Source organism: Peromyscus leucopus, chromosome 15, assembly GCF_004664715.2.
Source record: "Peromyscus leucopus breed LL Stock chromosome 15, UCI_PerLeu_2.1, whole genome shotgun sequence".
Lineage (NCBI taxonomy): Eukaryota > Metazoa > Chordata > Mammalia > Rodentia > Cricetidae > Peromyscus > Peromyscus leucopus.
Window position 1 is genome coordinate 17977355 of NC_051076.1, and position 17891 is coordinate 17995245.

Consider the following 17891-nt stretch of genomic DNA (forward strand, 5'->3'; position numbering starts at 1 on the left):
GCTCTGCCCTGGCCCACACCTTCACTCAACCTTGGACTGCCAAGTCCCACATCCCCAGATGTGTCCTGCCACACCCCTTCTGTTCCCTGTGGACATCCGGCCTCACCCTGCCCCCTGTGGCCCAACCCCAGATCCCACTCTGGAAGAAGAAAGAGCTACCAAAGACAGAAGAAATGGGGGGGGGACACCCTCTTCTCTCTGTGCCTGCCCCTCTGTCCTCCCATAATTCCAGGGTACCCTTGACGATGCCCCTCCCTTCTTGGACAGAGCAGACACAACAGGTAGAAGCTAGATGAAGCCCCCGTGGACATGAACAGCCACACATTAACCCGGAAGACGCATGAGAGGTGGGATCTTACCCCCAGCCCAACAGGTACTTTATTAATGGTTCTCGGTGTCCCTGCCTACTGCGGGGTGACCCCAGTCACAGAATCTTGGGCAACAGGATACAAAACCCCAGAGGCCCAGCAGGTGCAGAGGTGGCTATCTAGCCAGTGGGCAGGAGCCTGCTGCCTTGCCGCTGTAGGCAAGGACAAGATACTTCCTTGTCCCTACAGCTGTCCACTGGTCCCTGGAAGGGGCTGAGGAAGCATTAGGACCCCACATGGGCTCTGTCTCAGGCTCGCTGGTCATTGCAGAAGGCTAAACAGTGTCCAGGGCTTTCCTGGGCACAACTCCGCATCAACCCATAGTCTCCAACTCCGATCAGCCTGAGGGCAAAATTCCAACACATGATCTTGGCTACAAACCACTAGGGACATCATCCCCCCTACAGAGCTGTACCCTCGCTGAGTGGATGGGGGGATAAATGTGCATATCCTCATGTGACCACATGAGGGGGGGCTGCAGGTGCTCCCCACACTAGAACCAGAAAAGCAGCCTACAGAAGGCTCGTAGGGACAGCAGCCCTGCCGTATCCCCTCAGCCAAGGGCCCGAGCCCCCGTGACCCACTGGTTCCCTCTTCTCACAAGACAGGAGCTTTAAACCAGGAAAGAACTCAAGAGCCTGCCTGGGTTCCAGTCCCTTCTGTCCCTCGGGCCTCCTGAGTGTCCAGAGCCTGCCAGACCAGCAGCTTGCCCACTCTCAGGATTCCTGGTAGGCACAGGCCACACTGTCGCTAGGATTCTGAGCCACAAGCTGCCCAGGAAGAGTCCCACTGATGTTACGGATGGCGCCATAGGTCTGCTGCTGCTGTGGAGACAGGGCTGTCCTCTCTGAGGCCAAACCGTTCAGAATCCGAGGCACGTAGGGCTGTTGGCAAATTCAAGAGTTAGATCTTAGATGGTGGCAGCTCTGACGTCCCACATCCTGGTCATGACCCGCGCTACCCCTTTCTCTCCACGGGTGGATGCATTAGCAAGAAATAGCATTCACTTGGAGCGTCTGGACCCAAATAAGTCAACTGAGCATTTCTCAGCAGCCAGAGCAAAATGGAAAGCAGTTTCCAGCCCAGGTCTCATGATCATGTGAAGAAACAAAGTGACTTCCTCTAGTTCTCAGAGGAAACACTCCTTCCTGCTCCTGTACTCTGGGTGACCATCTCAGTTTATTTGGGAACCAGGCTGTCTGTAGAGACATGTGTCTGTCAGCTAGGCATCCTCCCAGGCCCAGGCTGGAAATGAGGGATCGCCAGCTTCTGCCCAGCCTGCTCTTCTTGCTGGCTGGCAGGGCCAAGGGTGTCTCTGGGTAATTATGCTCCTGAATACCGACTTATCAGGAGCTTGTCCAAGGACAGACCTTAAGAGGAGTCTTTTACCCCAGGAAGGTAGCTGCTGGAAAGACTAAGACTGACGGGCTAGCCAGTGTCCTAGCCTCACAGCCGCTAAGAGGGCCAGCAGCCACCACCCTACAACCTGGGGCCCAAGGGCCACACTCCACCCTGAGGTAGCACCCTGGAGAACAGAGGCAGGAAGAAGAAGAAGAAGAAGAAGAAGAAGGAGGAGGAGGAGGAGGAGGAGGAGGAGGAGGAGGAGAAGAAGAAGAAGAAGAAGAAGGGGCTTTTCCAACCTGGCGCCCCCTTCTAGAACAGGTGCCCTATGCATTTGCTAAACTCAAAAGGACGTAAGTCTGCTGTCTCCCGGAGCTGTCAGAGGACCTCACACAGACACTTGAATAACCTGACAAAGCTGCATCCAACCACAGGACCTCCGGATACAGCTGCACTAAAGGCCCAACTCTCCAGGCAGCAGGGCTGAGTGAGGGCAAGTGGGCGGGCGAGGGCAAGTGGGCGGGGCACTGTGGTCCAGAGAAAGATGGGCATCCATCCGGCGGAGTAAGCCTCGGTGGCCAAGCCAAGGCGGCTTCTGGAGTGCAGGCACAGCATCCTGACTGACTAGGGAGTTCTTTCAACTGACATTGACTCAAAACCAGCCTGCCAACGGACCTGGGCTTTGTGTTCAGCTAGAACTATTCCAGCACACTCCCGGGGCTTCTCTGGCTGGGACCTTACAACCGGAGTGACTAAGGGCAGCTACCGCGTGGAAACGCGGATGCTTACTGTGAATGATGAGGGCACGTGGGCCTCTGCTTCGCTTCCTCTGTCACTTGCTGCTGACTCTTCTGTCTGTGGACAACAGCAGAGACACAGTGAGGGACAGACCCGGTCTTTCTAAGGTCCCCAAACAAACAGGCTTGTAACCAGCAGAATAATGGAGCCAACCGGCACCAGGCTCCCAGCTCAGCTCCACTGAGGGAGGGGGACAGGGGCCCGGAAAAGGGGAGGGAAAGCCACATCATCACACCCCACTTCCAAAGAAAAGCTGCAGGAGGCTGGTGCCGCTGCGGTCACGTGGGGAGAGAGGAAGAAGAGGGAGCCGAGCTGCCTCGGAGTCGCCCAAGGCACGGCAGACAGCCGGCTACCTTGTAGTTCCAGGGGCTCAGGTGCTTGAAGCATCCAAAGCAGGTGTAGAGCAGGCAGGCCAGAATGGTGAGCAGCACCACCACGAAGGTGAACAGGGTGGCGGGAGCCTTCAGACCTGGGGACACAGGCGCAGCCTTGAGGCAGGGGACTTCCTATCTTGCTTGCTCTGTTGAGGAAGGGGCCAGGCCTGGTGCTCAAACGGTGGGTGACTTCTCCCTAGCCTCCACCACTGCCCCTCACTACAACAGCCAGAATGGTGTCCTCAGAGCCAAGAGCACACAGGGTATAGGAGCCACGTGATGGCTGGAATCATCCCTAGTCAGATTTTGGACACTGGGACACCATGTAAGCGGTCATTGACAGTGAGATTGCTGGGACAGATTCCTCCCCTCCCCCCCCCTGGCCTCTGGAGCCCGGGGCTAGTCAGGATAAGGGCTCTCTGGGGGTGACTGTAGAGTTTCATCTCCTCTGACTCAGCCTCCCCAGAACTGGTACAGGAACTGTCTTCTCCGTGGGGATTTCTGGAGCTCTGTCACACCTGACCTAGCTCAGTAGCCAGGTTGTCAACACCATACCAACCAGCCCTCACCCAGGAGCATCCACACTGGTACTCTGTGAAAGCAGTTAGTGGCCCAGCTGGCTGGTGGGCATGTGGGAAAATGAGGCCCCTGGCACTGGGCACAGCGCAGAATGCCCCTTACCCAGGCGAAGGAAGGAGAAAAAGAAAAGCCAGAAGAGGCAGAGGATGGGAGCAGCCAAGGCCTGGTTCACAGCGGCAAAGTGGATCCTCTTCTCCAGCTTGGCCGGGAGGTAAGCGAAGTACAGGTTGTGCCGATCCACCAGATGCTTGAGCAGGATGTAGATGAGGCCTGCAAAGGAGGGGCTGTGAGCCAGAGATCCTGCTGGGCCAAAATCCCAGCACATGGGAAGCAAAGGCAGATGCATCTCTGTGAGTTCGAGACCCGCCTGGTCTACATAGTGAGTTCCAGGACAGCCAGAGCTACATAGTGAGACCCAGTCTCAAGAAATAAATAATTATTTTAATCTTATTATCTATTTATGTGACTACATATGTTTGTGTATGTGACCAAGGGGGTGAGAGAGGTCAGTTCTCTGAGGCCGGAGTTTTCAGGCAGTTGTGGCTGCCTGATGTGGGTGCTGGGAACCAAACTCAGGTCCTCTGCAAGAGCAATATGTGCTCTTAACCACTGAGCCATTTCTCCAGCTCTTAATTAGTTAAATAATTAAATTATATTAAAAAGAGCCAGTCCTGGCAGCACAGCTGTGGGTCACAGCTGTGACCCCAGTGTTTGGGAGGCTGACGCAGAGGGTCCTGAGTTTGAAGCTGATCTATGCTACAACATAGCAAGCCTTTGTCTCTATAAATATATGAGCTATGTGATGATGATGATGATGATGATGATGATGATAAAAATAATGATAATAAAAATCATGACTGGGAGATTGCTCAGTCCCTGAAGGTGCCTGCTGCAAGCATTGAGGTCCTGAGATCAGACCCAGCACAGATGTAAACACCAGGCATGGGGGAGACACATCTGGAACCACTGCCCTAGGGGAGGAAGTGGAGATAGGTAGGTCCCAGAGACAGCTAGTCTAGCCAGTTAGAGAGAGCTCTATGTTTACACAGAGACCGTCCCAAAAAAACACAGTAGAAAGTAATAGAGAAAGGTATCCAAGGGTAGGCACAGTGACACATAGTCCCAGGACAGGAGGCAGAGGCACAGGGGCAGATCTTTGGGAGTTTGAGGCCAATCGAGTCTACATAGTAAGTTCTAGGCCAACCAAGCTACAAAATGAGACCTTCTCTTTGAAAATGAAAGGAAGGAAGGAAGGAAGGAAGGAAGAAGGAAGGAAGGAAGAAGGAAGGAAGGAAGGAAGGAAGGAAGGAGAAAGAAAAGAAAAGATATCCAATATCTATTTTGGCCTATATACCAAGTGCATGGACACCCATACTCACCCATGCACACATACATACGCATACATATACAAATCAAACAGGATACCACTGTGGGCCAGAATAGAAACTCACACCAGACATGATGAGAGAGGCCAGCAGACGCAATCATTTAGGAAGGAAATGAAACTTTGTGTCACAGGCTGTGGTTCCAGTCACTCCAAGTCACTCTGCCAGGGAATCCACTATGACCCGGCGGTAGCCATCTCAAGCAGGTATGAAAGAGTCAGATGTCCACGAACCCTGAGACTGATGCCAGGGCCACTTACCAAATGGCACGATAATGGGACAGGTGATGCTGTAAGCCATGATGACGGTGAAGACACACAACGTCCACGCATACATGGCTCCGAACTCGTATTCAAAGGCCTGGTTCTAGGGGAAGAAAGGGTTGAGGAGCTCGCAGCCTGGTTCTGCCCCCCAAACATCCTTCCATATACTCCAAGCATGGGGGATGGGAGGTGTCCAACGGGATTGGCAAGGACAAATAGTCAGGAGTGCTTCTGCAAGCCTTGGCTTTCTCTTCTCCAGCCAGGTCTTCCAAGGCATGGTGTGTGTGTTCTCACAGGGTTCCCTTGGAACTGTGTCCGTCCACCAGGGCTATGAGCTCCTGGGACAGATACAAGCTGGAGTATACACCATCCGGAGATTTCACACAGACTGGACATTCTCCCTGTCATCAGCTCAACCCTAGTTCAGGTGGCCTGAAATGAGATCAGTGGTGCCCATCCCAAAATACAGAGGACAGCTGGCCTCCTACTTCTTCTCACCAGGGCACAGGGAAACAGCAACCCCACACCATCCAACTTAGGAGGTCTGGAGACGTGCCATAGCCTGAAAACAGCTTTGACATCGGAGGGGCTCCTAAGAATCAGTCCAAACAGAGACCCCCCAGGAAGGTCTCTTGCTAAGCAGGTGTTTAAACCATTGAATGTGTAGGTTTTAGCTGTGTATTTGGTGTGCAATGATTAACCTCAAATGTCCACTTGACTGGATTCAGAATTACCAGGAGGAGACACAGCTCTCTATGTAAGTACTTCTAGGGAGGTTTAACCGAGAAGACCTTGCCCACCCAAGGTGTGTGGCATCATTTTGTGAGCTACGGTCCCCCACTGAATGAAAGAGGGGAAAGAGACAGCAAGCTGAGCACCAGCACTGGTCTCTCTCTGCTTCCTAACAGGATCTAACATGAGCGGCTGTCTCGGACTCCCACCCCACAGGTACAAACACTCTCACACCACTCCTTCCTCCCACCATGGACTGTACCCTCAAACTGGAGGCCAAAATAAATCCTTCCTTCCTGAAGTTGCTCGGTCAGGCACTTTGTAAGGGGGATGAGGAAAGTAATACAGTGTGTGGCCAGATGGGTTGGACCAAAAAAAAAAAAGTCCCAAGCTCTTTCTTCCAGCCCATGATTCAGCATGGAAGCTAGAGAAAGACTTGCCATGATCCAAAGAGGTTCTAGGCACGGGCGACCCTGGGCCTGGACTTGAACAGCTCTTGTCACTGGGCCCAGCACTTATTCCAGAGAGCTGAGAGGCTCGCAGGCGGGGAGCACTGAGGAGGATCCGAGGCAGTACCTGCTTGACATTCCTTCGGTCAGCGGCCGTCTTGGCCATGATCATGCGGAAGGTATAGAGGATGAGGCCGGGCAGCCGCAGCAGCTCCATGCCACTGCCGATGAAGGCTGAGGCGATGACGTAGTTCACAAAGAAGGCACCTTGGTCTGGCAGGAAGACGCACCTAGAAAGTGATACAGGCCTGTGAGCTGGGAATCCATTTCCCTCCAGCTGGAAGGAGAAGGGGGAACCTCTGGGAGGGCTTTTCTGCTTCCCTCATTCAGCACACACTTGTGGAGACAATCTGTGTGGCAGTTACTATGCTGAAAGCTAAGAATAAAATCAAGCCATGATGCTTGTAATCCCATCACTGAGACAGCAGAGGCAGGAGGATCATGATTCCAGACCCTTCTAGCTACAGAGCAAGACCTTTTCTCAAAATTTAAAATAAAATAAAACAAACAAACAAAAATCCCAGCACTTGGGAGAGGCAGGCAGATCTCTGTGAGTTCAAGGTCAGCCTGGTTTATGGAGCAAGTTCCAGGTACCAGGACAGCCAAGGCTACAGAGAAAACCTGTCTCATCTCACTCAACAACAACAACAACAACAAACAAAACAAAAAGCAAACTAAGGCCCAGACTCTGTGGCCTTTGCATTTGCACACTCTCTGGGACTCCAAACAAACACAGCCATACACTATATGACAGGCAGTGAGGGGCTGTCTGGCTGGGTGGGAATGAGCTTAGGGGGCTGATCAAAAAGGCCACTGAGGAAGCAGGTCACCTGGACACCAAGAGACCACGGATAATGCCATTGATGAAGAGTTGTGGACTTGGCATCACCAGAACAGTATGAGGGGAGGTGGGCCTGGAAAACAGGCCGGGGGAGGGGGAGGCAGACCGTCAGACTGAAAGGATCCTACAGTTTGGGGGACACTATCACAGCTGTGGGGTGCCCTGGAGGAGGTGCTGGTGGCCATCAGGAGGCAGGGTCTGATGCTACATCTTTCTTGGAGACGGAACCGGGGGATCTGCTGACAGACCGGATACAGAGTTGGAGGAAGGAGAAAGGCATGAGGAGCTCCAAGGCTTTTTCTGGACCAACTTGAGAGTTAGGAGGAAAACTGGGGGCACAACAGATGTAGGTTAGGGCAGGCAAGGTCCCCAGTGCCCAGCGGGGGCTCCCTCTGCGGCTGAGGAAGGAGACAGATGACTCTGGCATAACAGTGTGGATACCGTGGAATCTAATTTTTTCTTTAACTTCTTGGTGCTGGATGAAGCCCAGTGAGCCATACCTTTAGCCCCTTGGTGCACAGATTTTAATTCAGCAGTCAAAGAGCAACTAAGCCTGAGTCCGGATGAGGAGGGCTAGGACAGAGCCGCAGGCAGCCAATGCCTAGCTTGGCAGGAAGTCCCACAGAGGTTGCAAAGGGGATGCTGAGGACAGGGAGCCAGGGGCAGAGTTCAGAGTCACTCAAGAACACTGGCTCCGGGAAGAGCCTCCGCCAATATGTCAGGTATGACTCATAGGTCACAGAGAATAGGAAGAGAGCAGGCCGCTGGGTTTGGTAGTCAGAAGCCACTGGCCGTCAAGGCAAGAGCTAGTTGGGTAGGTATTTGTCTATCTGGAGCGCTCTGCTCCTGAGTCACGAGCCAACTCAGCAAGAAACAACTGCCCCATCCTTTCAGGTCGGCCTCCCCACAACCATTCCCAGTCAATCTAGAGCCTTTGGGGCTATTGAAAGCCCCCAAGTATGGTGAAATAGGCTGAATAACTAGCCAGACAACCTTGTGTGATTTACTCAATATCTCTGAACCCCATTGTCTGTAAAATGGAGACAGGAATAACATCTACCTCACAGCTTTCTCCCTCTCCCTATCCATATCCCTCTCAATTCCCTTTCCCTCCACCCTCTCACCTCCCTTTCCCTCCCTGCCCACCCCTTTCTCTGTGGGTGTGGAGGTGGTAGGGGAATGTATGTGTGTACATGAGATATCTTCCTCTATAGCTCTCCACCTTATTTTTTTAGACCCTGTCTCTCTCTCTCACTGAAACTAGAGCCCACCCACTGGCTGGAGATGGCCAATAAGCTCCTGGAATCCTCCTGTCCATGTCCTAGTACCTGGACTACCAGCACTTTACACACGAAACTGTCTCTTCAGCACCCGCTCATAGCTTCTTGTGAGGGTTGAATAAGAAAAGGACTCATAAACATTTAGCATAGAGCCATTTTTAAATAACAGCTGTCAAAATCAGGGGAGTGGATCATAGGCTTACAGTAGTAACGAGGACACATACCAGCCCCAAACTGAACTCCATTCTCCTGACAAAACAATCCACAGGCTACACAGTCCCTACGTTTAATTAGTATCCTTCCGTGACTGGGACATCACTAAAACCCAGCCGCCCCTTCTCCCAGCGGCTCTGTGGTCTGTAAGTAAGTCTCAAACAAGGGAAGTGGCTACCACTAATTGAGCCTTGGCCTAGATGACAACCACATTTCCGCACGCACACACAAAGTAGGTCGGCTCCCACAGCACGTTCCAGGAATGCAGGGGGGCCAATGTGATTGCAAGGCCTGTTATTTCCAGGGGAGGATGCCTGTCCCGGAGCCTAACACCACACTGCAGCGCCCTCCCCCACAGAGCTCTTCAGAGCTGCACTCTGGATGGCGGCGGCTGAGCCGATACTTACTCCAACCTGATGGAGCCCTCTGAGGAAGTTTTGTCAAAGAGCCACCGGAAGAAGAAATCCAGGCTGGAAAGCAGATGAATTCCATGAGTTTCTTATTCATTTGGATTGGGGGGGGTGTTTGTTTGTGTGTGTGTGTGTGTGTGTGTTTCAACACTGGAGAGGAAACCCAGGGTCTCGCTCACACCAGTCGAGAGAGCTCTGCCTCCGGGTTTTCTTCGTCATGATTCATGTAGTTACGACACACTTTCGTTTTCTTCCCCTCTCAAAGCAGCCCCAATCTTAAGACATTGGTTTCCTGCGGTGCCCCTTACATGTGACTCACCACACATGTTTTAACAGGCACTTCCTTCCACAAGAAGAACACAGCTAGGAATAGACCCTCCCTACAAGGGAAGTCCTATGTAAGTTTTGCTCACAAGCTCTTTGTTTTTCAGGACTACCATAGTTCCAGAATAGAACTGGGTCCTGCTTCTGACGGGGGCTGCCCAGGGGGCGGGTGTACCTAGTCAGGCCGAGGGAGGGCAGGATCAGCACCATGAAGATCAAGAATATATAGACCTTTGACACCATGATCCGGTTTTCCCCCGACCTGCAGGGGACAGAGACACGTTTATACGTTGTCGAGAAAGATCCAGTGATGGACCTGCTGCCCTGGGTGGGGTAAGAGGCATCCACCCCAGAACAGGCTCGGGCTCTGCTCACCTCGTCCAGTGAGACTCCAGCAGTGTGGAGTAGTAGACAATGGAAGGGAGCAGCGCCGAGAAGGACCACAGCAGGAGCGTGGGGAAAAACTGGCTGATGACAGGGTTCTGAAAAGACAAGGGCCACCACGTCGGGTCAAGAGAGGACTGGGGGTCCCTGGGGACCTGGTAGCTCAAAGTGCTCCTAGCCATCCTTCCTCCAACACCCAAACTGTGTTGGGTAACGGGTGGGCAGTCCTCAAACACTGGCAAATAGACAGTAACTGTACTGCATGATTACCCAGACCTTTACAGAAAGGCGTGACCACTGCAATGATGGGCAGGTGAGACCAGCTTCTCCATCCCCAGCAGAGAGCTGACAGCTGAGGCTTGGAGGCCAGGGCTCCTCTCCAACCGGCCTGTCTGCCCGTCAGCCCCCACTGTCCAGCTGCAGCTTGCCACAGCCTCATGGTATCTGGTCCTAATACTATTTATACTGGTTGGACTGGCTATTGTCATTAGAGAATGTATTTTCACTGATTAAAGGAACATAAAAACAGGAGGAAATTCCCTTTGAAAACTAAGCTGGGATATCTAGAGGTGTGGCTCGGCATCCAGTGTTTGCCTAGTCTGTGTGAGTTCCCAGGACCTCAGAATAAATACATAAAAATTCAAAAGCTTAAGTTGAACATGTTGAAAGGACTTATTAAGGTCAGTTTCTGAAAATACGTTGTTGAATTACGTAAGAGTAAATTAGGGGCTGGAGAGATGGCTCAGTGGTTAAGAACACTGGCTACTCTTCCAGAGGACATGGGTTCAATTCCCAGGACCCATATAGTGGCTCACAACCAATTATAACTTCAGTTCTAGTGGGATCCAACACCCTTTTCTGGCTTCCTCAAGCACCAGCATGCACATATGTTTAAAGGTTTGCTTTACTTCATGTATTCATTATTTGGGGTACTTGGGGAAGGATGAGGGGCTCTGTGCCTGCTTTCTTGTTATGCCACTGAGCTACACCCACAGTTCTAATTCTTACTTAGAGAAATCCAAACTAGGATCAGAACTGATTAAACAAGAATGTAGTTTCTAGAAGACAGACAAAGGGGAACTCTAACCAGCAGAAATTTCTCAGAAAACAGGTCTTGGCCCTGCATCAAAAGATCGGCAAGAGAATGAATTTTACCTGCTGTCAGTCTAAAGGAAACCATGCGTGTATACTGAGGTGTTTTTTAATACCTTTGGAGTCAGTCATATCAGCGCTCCTTCTATCATAGGTGTAACATGACAGGTGACCGATTCCAGCTACTGGATGAAAAACTCAGACTCAGGATTCACCAGCCAGTGACGGAAAAGCCAGGACCAGGGTGCCAAGGCCTCTCCCAAGCTCTGGAGTTACAGGTGTGCACTCCCACATCAGGCATACAACCTATCTTAGTCTCTTGGGTATCTACCATGCCTGATCATCTGAGGTGTTTTGAAAACCATTCATTACCTACAGCAAATGCAATGCTTTAAAGCAAGATAATCAGGACTAAATCATAAAATAAAGCCATTCACAATCCCACCCCAACCAAAGAGGCTCCTTTCGTGTGCCCTACGCCTTGTGCCCCTTCTCCGTCCTCATATATAAGCATCACTGGAGACATTGCTTAGAAGCATTCTACATTGCGTGTTGGGGGGTTTTGTTTGATTGGTTGGTTGGGTACTTTTTTTTTTAAGACTTGTTTATTTTTATATGTATGTTTGTCTGTGTGAGTCTATGCACAACACATTCAGGCCGATGTGGAGGGCCAAGTGACAGGCAGTTGTGAGCTGTCTGGTGTGGTACTAGGAACAGAACCCGTGTCCTCTAGAAAGGCAGCAAGTGCTCTCAGCCATGAGACAAGTCTCTGGGCCTGTTTTTGAAACAGGGTCTCACTTAGTAGACCAGTCTGGCCTTGAACTTATATTAATCTTCCTGCCTCTCCCTCCCAAGTGCTAGGATTAAAGGTATGAGCCATCATGCCAAGCTGTAAATTCTGTTTTTGTTATAAGCTTACCAAAATAACTATGCAGTTTTTCATAAATGTTTCCCATTTCCTTCAGACTAAATAGACTTCATTCAACTCAGAAGGTCTTCCCTGCTGAGCATTAGACTGATTCCATTAAGTGACTATAATTGCATTACTATAAAGGCTCTATAATAAACATCACCATGCCTGCTTAAAGCTTAAAAGGGCAAAGACGGGCTAGGAAGGCTCCATTGGGTAAGACTATTTGCTGTGCAAGGCTGAGGATCTGAGTTCAAATCCCCAGCAGTCCGTGTGAAAAGCCAGGCTTGCACACACCTCTGCCCACGGCACTGTAAGTGGTGGAGCCAGGAAGATCGCTGGGCCTTCTAGCTGCCACACTCGTGCCAGGATCAATGAGCGATTGTCTCAAAGTAATAAAGCAGGATAGCCAACATCCTTCTCTGGCTTACACACACACACACACACACACACACACACACACACACAGGAGCTGAGTCACATGGCCCCCTGTTTCAAACCTTCAAGCTCCATGTCCAGGTCTCACTGCTCCCCACCACCTCCTTCCTGCAGATTGACCACTCACATTCAGCGCATGGATGGGTTTGGTGACGTTGAACTTGTCCATGGTAGACAGGATGATGGAGGGCGTGGTCAGGAAAAACAGCACCACAAACAGAGTGAAGTTGACTCCCAGCCACTGCAGCCACCAGCGGACACCCTGGATGGAGAGGTTCTTCCTGCAGAGGGCAACACCAGCCAAGAGGCTTAACCTCCCAGGCACAGGCCATCCACAAGGCCAGCGGTGCCCAGGGCTGAGGCACAGCAGGGCAACTTTAGGGAGGCCAGACTAGGACTCTGGCTGAGGCTCCTCTGGACCTCAAGATCAAAGCAAGTTCTCTGCTCTGGCCTTCAGCCACAAGGAGGCCGAGTTTCAGGTCCTGGAGCTGGGAGGGAACCAGCTGTCAGTAGTGATGGGAACGACCAGTGACGTCACAGACGCCAAACACTGTCCAGGCAGAACTCCAGCCTTATGCTTCTCAGAGTGCCACGCCCCTGTGTAACTAACAGTGCATTCTCTCTGGGGAGGGCACGGGCTGAGGGGCAAGGAGGCAGGCAGGGGGCATAGGCACACTGGACCTGACTCCTCACCCCACAAAAACAGCCTCAATTCTGGGATGCTCTATGACCCAGAGGAAAGATCTTGTCAGAGGCTGAGCTCAAAAGCGAAGGGTATGTGCATCCAAGATTGACTCCACCCAAGCAACCGAGAAAGCCCTGCCTAGCGGGCAGCATGTTAGGGTGCCTCCAGCCTCAGTGTGGGTCCTGAATGTCACGTGACCTGGGTAGCTGGCCATTAAATGCGAGGCCATGGGAACTGGAAGATGGCTCAATGGTTAAGTGTGCAGTCTGCTCCAGGGGATCCGGGTTCAATTCCCAGCACCAACATGGAGGCTTACAACCATCTATAACTCTAGTTCCAGAGACTATGACACCCTCTCCTGGTCTTTGTGGGCACGATGTGGTACACAGACATACATGCAGGCAAAATATCCCTGTACATAAAAACTAAAATAATAAAACCAATGAAAATAGAATGGTATCTGGCATATAGTGTTGTGGGAATTTGCTCTGCCAATGACCTTGGGGTATCTGGCTTGATGGAGGCGTGGTTTTCTCTGGGTATGTGACTGCGGTGGTGGCGCACGCCTTTAATCCCAGCACTCAGGAGGCAGAGCCAGGCAAATCTTAGTGAGTTCGAGGCCAGCCTGGGCTACAAAGTGAGATCCAGGACAGGCTCCAAAGTTATACAGAGAAACCCTGTCTCGCAAAAAATAAATAAATAAAATAAAATAAAACTGAGAAGAGTGCAGAGAGAGCATGTGCTTGTGGTGGTCAGAGATCAGACTGCTGGTTCCATACACACACACACACACACACACACACACACACACACACACACACACACGGGCAGGACCATGGTGACCGTTTACTTTGTTCCGTATCCATGAGTGCATTTTCTCTCCATTTTATATCTTAATAAATCCTTGATACCCTTTTAACAGAATCTCGTTAATTCACTTACACATACAGTAGGTGTTTAAATGTTTGTTAAAGAGCTGGGTATACTGGTGCATACCTTTAATATCAGAGGCAAGAGGGTCTCTCTGAGTTCAAGGCCAGTCTGGTCTACACAGTGAGTTCCAGGACAGCCAGAGCCCCATCTCAAAACAACCAAACAATAATAAAATAATAAATTATTGATTCATTTATTTATTGGTTTTTCTATATAGGGTTTCTCTATGTAACAGTCCTGGCTACCCTGGAACTCACTCTGTAAACCAGTCTGGTGTTGAACTCACAGAGATCCGCCTGCCTCTGCCTCCTGAGTGCTAGGATTAAAGATGTGTGCCACCACTACCACCACCACCTGGCATTATAAAAATATTTGTTTAAGCCGGGCGGTGGTGGCGCACGCCTTTAATCCCAGCACTCGGGAGGCAGAGCCAGGCGAATCGCTGTGAGTTCGAGGCCAGCCTGGGCTACCAAGTGAGCTCCAGGAAAGGCGCAAAACTACGCAGAGAAACCCTGTCTCAAAAAAAAAAAAAAAATATTTGTTTAAGGGGGGAAAAAAAGCCAGGCCACATCTATGCTCCAGGTAAGCAAGGATCCCCCACCCGCACCCTCAATTCCCCATCTCTCTACCCAGTAACCCCTGCAGGAAGCCAGGTCTCTCTCTCCCACCCTTCCCAGTCTGGGAACTCACCAGCAGACGTCCTCAGGGTACGAGGCAAAGGTGACAATCCACTTGGAGACACAGAGCTCTTTGCTATAGGAGGATGGCTGGGGCTCACCTTTACACCTAAGGCCCTGGCACTTGCAGGCATTAAAGTCTTTCAGGATGCTGTCAAGAAATGCAGAGGCTATTACGGTGCGGTTCACCCGTGTGTCACGTACTCCACGGCAAACAACTGCAGACAGAATGAGGGTTCGAGCACGGGATGCCTGCCCCATTAGTGCCAGGAAAGACCCAAGCATGCTGGGCTGCACACCTGTGGACCCAGCACTGGAGGGGCTGAGGCAGGAGGACCATGAGTAAATGTGGTGGTCTGAATAAAAGTGGCCCCCAGAGGGTCCATAGGGAGTGGCACTATTAGGAGGTGTGGCCTTCTTGAAGTGGGTGTGGCTTTGTTGAAGAAGTGCATCACTAGGGGGTTAGCTTTGAGGTCTCAGAAGCTGAAGCCAGGCCTAGTGTGGTTCACTGTCACTTCCTGTTGCCTGTGGATCACAGATGTAAAACTCTCAGCTCCTTCTCCAGCACCATGTCAGCCTGCACGCCACCGTGTCCCGCCACGATGATAATGGACTAAACCTCTGAAACTGTAAGCAAGCCCTAATTATAGGTTTTCCTTTATAAGAGTTGCTGTGGTCATGGTGTCTCTTCACAGCAATAGAAACCCTAACTAAGACAGTAGACAAGGCCAGCTTAGGCCAGGTAATGAGTTCCAAGCCAATCTGAACGGTTTAAGACCCTGTCTCAAACAGTCAAAAAGAAATGCCATGCCTGCCACGCTGCAGAAGGTTTTGATTCATCCTCATCATGGCCCTGCAAGGCCCAGCACAGTAGGTTTTAGCATCCCCAGATGTCTGGCCTGCTTCTGTGTTGTTTGCGCGGCCCTACCAGAGCACGCTTCCCAGGGGCCACGCTCTAGGCCCCCTTGTGACCCTGGAACATAAAGCTGACTCTGTGCCAGGCCAGGAATGGCATCAGGTCACATTACACACGGCCCATTCTGGAAGTTCCCTCCTAGGACTCGTGGCCCACCCTCACCATCTCAGGCTTCTCTCTGCTTTGGCTACCTCCGAGTACCTCTCCTCTTCCCACGGTCTGAGGCCAGAGCCCTTGGTGACACCCCAGAGACCATCCCCAGAGCCACCACGCCTGAGGCACATGAACCACTGCAGGCCTGGCGTCCTTTCTGCACCCCGCACACACTCTGTGCTCTAAGGTGAGGTGACAGGAAGGTCCCAGGCCCGAGAGAACTTCAGAAGCTCGCAGCTCCAGGATCCTGTAGCTACGGACACCCAGAGTGCTCTACAGCGTCCCCCCAGCTGTCCATTTGTCGACAGACAGAGCAGGGCCCTGGGTCCCGAGTTCCAATCCACCTGGCAGAGTGCTGCACACAAACATCGGGGTGGACTGCTGGGCTGGAGCAGCGGGGGGGGGGGGGGGGGGGGGACACGGACACACGACGATGACACTCAACAGTGGGGCTGGTCACATCAGCCTGGCAGGGGTCAGCAAGGACCCAGCCCTACCAGCTGTCACTCAAACAGAGACGGGAATTCCCCTGAGAGGGGAGGGCAGCAGCGTGCCTCTACACAAGAGACACGCGTGAGCATACTCACAAAGTAGCCATGGACTTCTCACGGAAGGTGACAAAGGCCATTCCTAGGGGCTGGTCCTGGACCCGGGACTCCTCGGCTGTAATCCTCTCCAGCAGTCTGTCATTCATCCGGGTGTAATAAGAGATAGCGTCTTCCTGCCAGAAGACACAGTCCCTGGGTGATGTGACCTGGGTCCCCATGCCTGTCCCCTGCTCCAGGCAGGTAGGTGGCAATGTCTCACCCGCTCGCAGCCCTGCACTTCGCAGCAGCAGAACTGGCCACAAGTCTTGGGGTTGATGAGGGGTCGTTCGGCCGGTCTTTGGCCTGCAGGCTTGTGTAATAGGCAAGGCTCTTCTCTGCCTTCTTCCTGTAAGGTAGGAGGGAGGCACAAACTCAGATTCACCGTCCTGGCGCCACGCCACAGCCAACAATTAGTCACCAGCAGGGTTAGGAGTTTAGCTTTGAGATCCAGGAAGGGGCAGACCAACCCTCCCCCTTGCCAGCTGAAGGGTCCCAGCAAGGACGCAGGTGGGCATCTCGGGGCAAGGGGCGGGAAAGCTGCGGCTGGACTCAGGCACCCACCTCCCTTACCTCTCTCTGCACAGGTACATCAGCTTAGCCACGCTGTAGCACAGCTGGACGTCCACCACCTCACACGTGGGATACGCATCCCTGCAGCGGGCCAGCAAGGCGGGCGGGGGCAGAGAAGGCCATTGAAATAGATCATCCCCGTGGAAATGACCGCCCCTACCCGCACCACACACACACACACACACTGGAGTCACACTGCTGCTGTCTGCCTATTGTCCCTAATTTTCCAGAGGGAACCCCTTAAGTTTAATACAAAGAGGGGTGTGTGTGTGTGTGTGTGTGTTGTCTGTCTGTGTGTCTGTGTCTATGTGTGTGTATCTATGTGTGTCTGTGTGTGTCTCTGTGTGAGTGTGTGTGTGTCTGTGTCTGTTGTCTGTATGTGTGTCTGTGTGTGTGTTGTGTGTGTGTCTGTGTGTGTATTTGTGTGTCTATGTGTGCCTGTGTGTGTGTCTTGTCTGTCTGTCTGTGTCTGCCTGTGTGTCTGTGCATCTGTGTCTGTCTGTCTCTGTGTGTCTGTGTGTGTGTGGGTCTGTGTCTATGTGTGTGTCTGTGTGTGTGTATGTGTGTATCTATGTGTATGTCTATGTGTGTATCTGTGTGTGTCTATGTGTGTGTGTGTGTGTGTGTGTGTGTGTGGTGTGAGAGTGTGTGTTGACAGGGAATGAATCCATGGCCACGTGAATGCTAAACATACACTGTATCACTTTTTCCATCCCTAGCCCCAGAGGCATTTTTTTCAATAATATGAAAGTAATTGCCTTAAACTGACAAATTTATACTCACTTGGCTTTTGGTTAGTAGGAATTTCTCATGGGGAAATATGGACACAACAGGACCGAGGTATGGCTCAGTGGTAGAGTGTTAGCACACATCAGGCCCTGGGTTCCACCCCAGCACCATTATCCTCCCCAGCCACTGAAGGAAAGAGACTGATCATCTGTTCTAGGCTGATCATCTACCTTAGGCTATCCCTGAAATCCTACTCAGCCCATAACCTTTTTGAAGGCAACAGACCTCTAGAGAGTCTAAGAACAGCAAAAAATCCTCAGGCTAGAAAATGTCTACACACATATTAACAGTCAACAAAATGCCTGCATCACCAAGGGTAAGGGCTTCTTGTGCACAGGGT

At 51.7% G+C, this 17891-nt stretch overlaps 1 protein-coding gene across 1 annotated transcript in view; it reads right to left on the reverse strand.

Moving 5' to 3' along the window:
• Nucleotides 1–335: 335 nt before the first annotated feature.
• Nucleotides 336–17891, reverse strand: part of LOC114686402 (CSC1-like protein 1) — a 36499-nt gene continuing 18943 nt past the window's right edge. The window contains 15 exon segments of the mRNA XM_028861088.2: nt 336–1252; nt 2499–2564; nt 2861–2976; nt 3563–3730; nt 5106–5211; nt 6417–6579; nt 9091–9153; nt 9593–9679; nt 9793–9899; nt 12369–12522; nt 14550–14687; nt 16193–16326; nt 16413–16487; nt 16490–16538; nt 16763–16843. Of these exon segments, the coding sequence (XP_028716921.1) occupies nt 1085–1252; nt 2499–2564; nt 2861–2976; nt 3563–3730; nt 5106–5211; nt 6417–6579; nt 9091–9153; nt 9593–9679; nt 9793–9899; nt 12369–12522; nt 14550–14687; nt 16193–16326; nt 16413–16487; nt 16490–16538; nt 16763–16843 (1675 nt within the window). The 3' untranslated portion in view covers nt 336–1084.